The 1843-nt window shown below is 36.2% G+C and overlaps 1 protein-coding gene across 1 annotated transcript in view; it reads right to left on the bottom strand.

The window, feature by feature from the left end:
• Nucleotides 1-1843, bottom strand: part of DST (dystonin) — a gene marked incomplete at its 3' end in the record, with an annotated part of 435221 nt that overhangs the window by 80852 nt on the left and 352526 nt on the right. Inside the window, exon 43 of the mRNA XM_019624589.1 lies at nt 1645-1696. Coding sequence (XP_019480134.1) covers nt 1645-1696 — 52 coding nt within the window. The remainder of the gene's footprint in view (nt 1-1644; nt 1697-1843) is intronic.

Below are 1843 nucleotides of genomic sequence, written 5' to 3'. Positions count from 1 at the left end.
GGACAAAAATATTTCAAATGAACCAAATGGGTGCTCTCAAATGACATTTATTATACACTAGAATATAAGTAGAAGTTAGTACTGTAAATGTATAAAGGTTGATTTTTTTGTAATAGTCATCTGTGTTTATATTATTGTTAAAGAAAAATAATTTTTAAATGTTAATAAAACGAAAGAAATGGAGACTGTCTCATTTTCATAAAAATGTATCCTCTCCACATGCTGAGATCATCTGAGAGGAAAATATGTACATAAGCCAGGAACAACTTTAATTGCACATTTAACTTTTAGAATTATGCTGTGGCTTAATTAGAATTCATTCTCTTTTGAGACACTGCTCTCCTTTTTACATTGCTTTAATGGAGAGAGGTCTTTTTTTGGAAGCACATATCAAGTATGTTTTCCCCAGTTTTAGCATTAATTCATATTTCTGCTTAATTTAAAAGCCATAGTATTCTTTTGGGTTTTCTTTTCTTTCTTTTTTTTTTTTTTGCTCTAGTTATATAAAAATTACTTTTATGCTGAATGTAACCTGTTTCCTAATATATATCTAACTTAAAATGTGCTATTTCTATTTTATATACTTCCCTATATTAAAAATACCTAATTACAAAATTAAATGTAATATCGGCAATCTTATTAATTATCTTAAGCTACTGGCATTTCCTACCAAAATCATAGCTTTTATGTAATAGCATCTCCTCTGACCCTCCCACATCTACTGTCCTTGTACAAGTAATCAAGTGAGAACCGGAAAGTTAATTAAGACAGATCTGCTCTTGTGCTTGTGGAAAAGAGGAGAAACAAAACAAAACAACTAAACAAACAAAACAAAACACCCAGTGCTGGAAATGTAGATACAAAAGGAAGAGGCAACTCCTGGGGAGGCTGCATCTCTGTAGGGAAGCTGACGTGCCTAAGACATCCCCCTGATGCCTAATGTAGGGGTACGTTAAACTCCCAGCAGTGCTGCCATTCTCTTCACCTCCTCACGTCTCCTCCCACCCACCGCTCATCCTCGACTTCCTTCCCCTGCCTCCATCTCCCTTCTCTCTGCCTTGGTCTTAATCTGCCACATCTCACCCCAGGGTATGACTTAGCTTTCTTCCAGCCAGAAATCACCAGTCTCAGGCAATATCTAATGTTAAGCTCACTCGGTAAGGTACCTGTGTTCCTTGTGAACAGCACAAATAATGATTTTTGATTCTATAACAGATGCAACTAAATTCTGAAAGGCAGTTGTTTAACTGGCAATGCAGTGTTTACTTACCCACTAAAAGGAATCGCAGAATAGATTTATGAAATTACACTTTCAAACTCAAAATTATTGGTCATAACGAATTAGAATAAGGTATATCAAAAATTCAGGATCTTAAAATATGCTTAAAATTTAAGAAATAGTCTTTTTTTGCCACTGTGGGTATGACTGACACCACAATTATACCATTCCCACATCAAGTCTACATTTTTGGAAGAGCAAGTAGACTTTTTGAGAACTGTGCTAAGATGATACTACAGTGTGTATACTACAGTGTGAATCATGGGAATACCCAATAGGAACACCAATCCTAGTCCTCCGTCCCCGAATGTGACAGTGACATCCCTTCCTCCCTTCCACCTGTCCATTCTTAAACAAAAACTTACTGCATACTGATGATGGGCCAGGTACTGTTGTAGGTGCCAGGGATATAGCAAACTAAACAAAAACATCTGCCCTTATGAAGCTTAATTCTAATGTCTGAGAAGGACAATAAACAAAATACATAAGTATAAAGACAAACAAGGGGCCCAGACAATAATGGTTTTTGTTTGGGGAGGAGGGAGCAGTGGGATGCAGGTAACA

Source organism: Hipposideros armiger, unplaced genomic scaffold, assembly GCF_001890085.2.
Source record: "Hipposideros armiger isolate ML-2016 unplaced genomic scaffold, ASM189008v1 scaffold_595, whole genome shotgun sequence".
In the NCBI taxonomy this organism is placed as follows: domain Eukaryota; kingdom Metazoa; phylum Chordata; class Mammalia; order Chiroptera; family Hipposideridae; genus Hipposideros; species Hipposideros armiger.
Note: the sequence above shows the minus strand (reverse complement) of the source record. Positions and strands in the feature narration are given on the sequence as shown.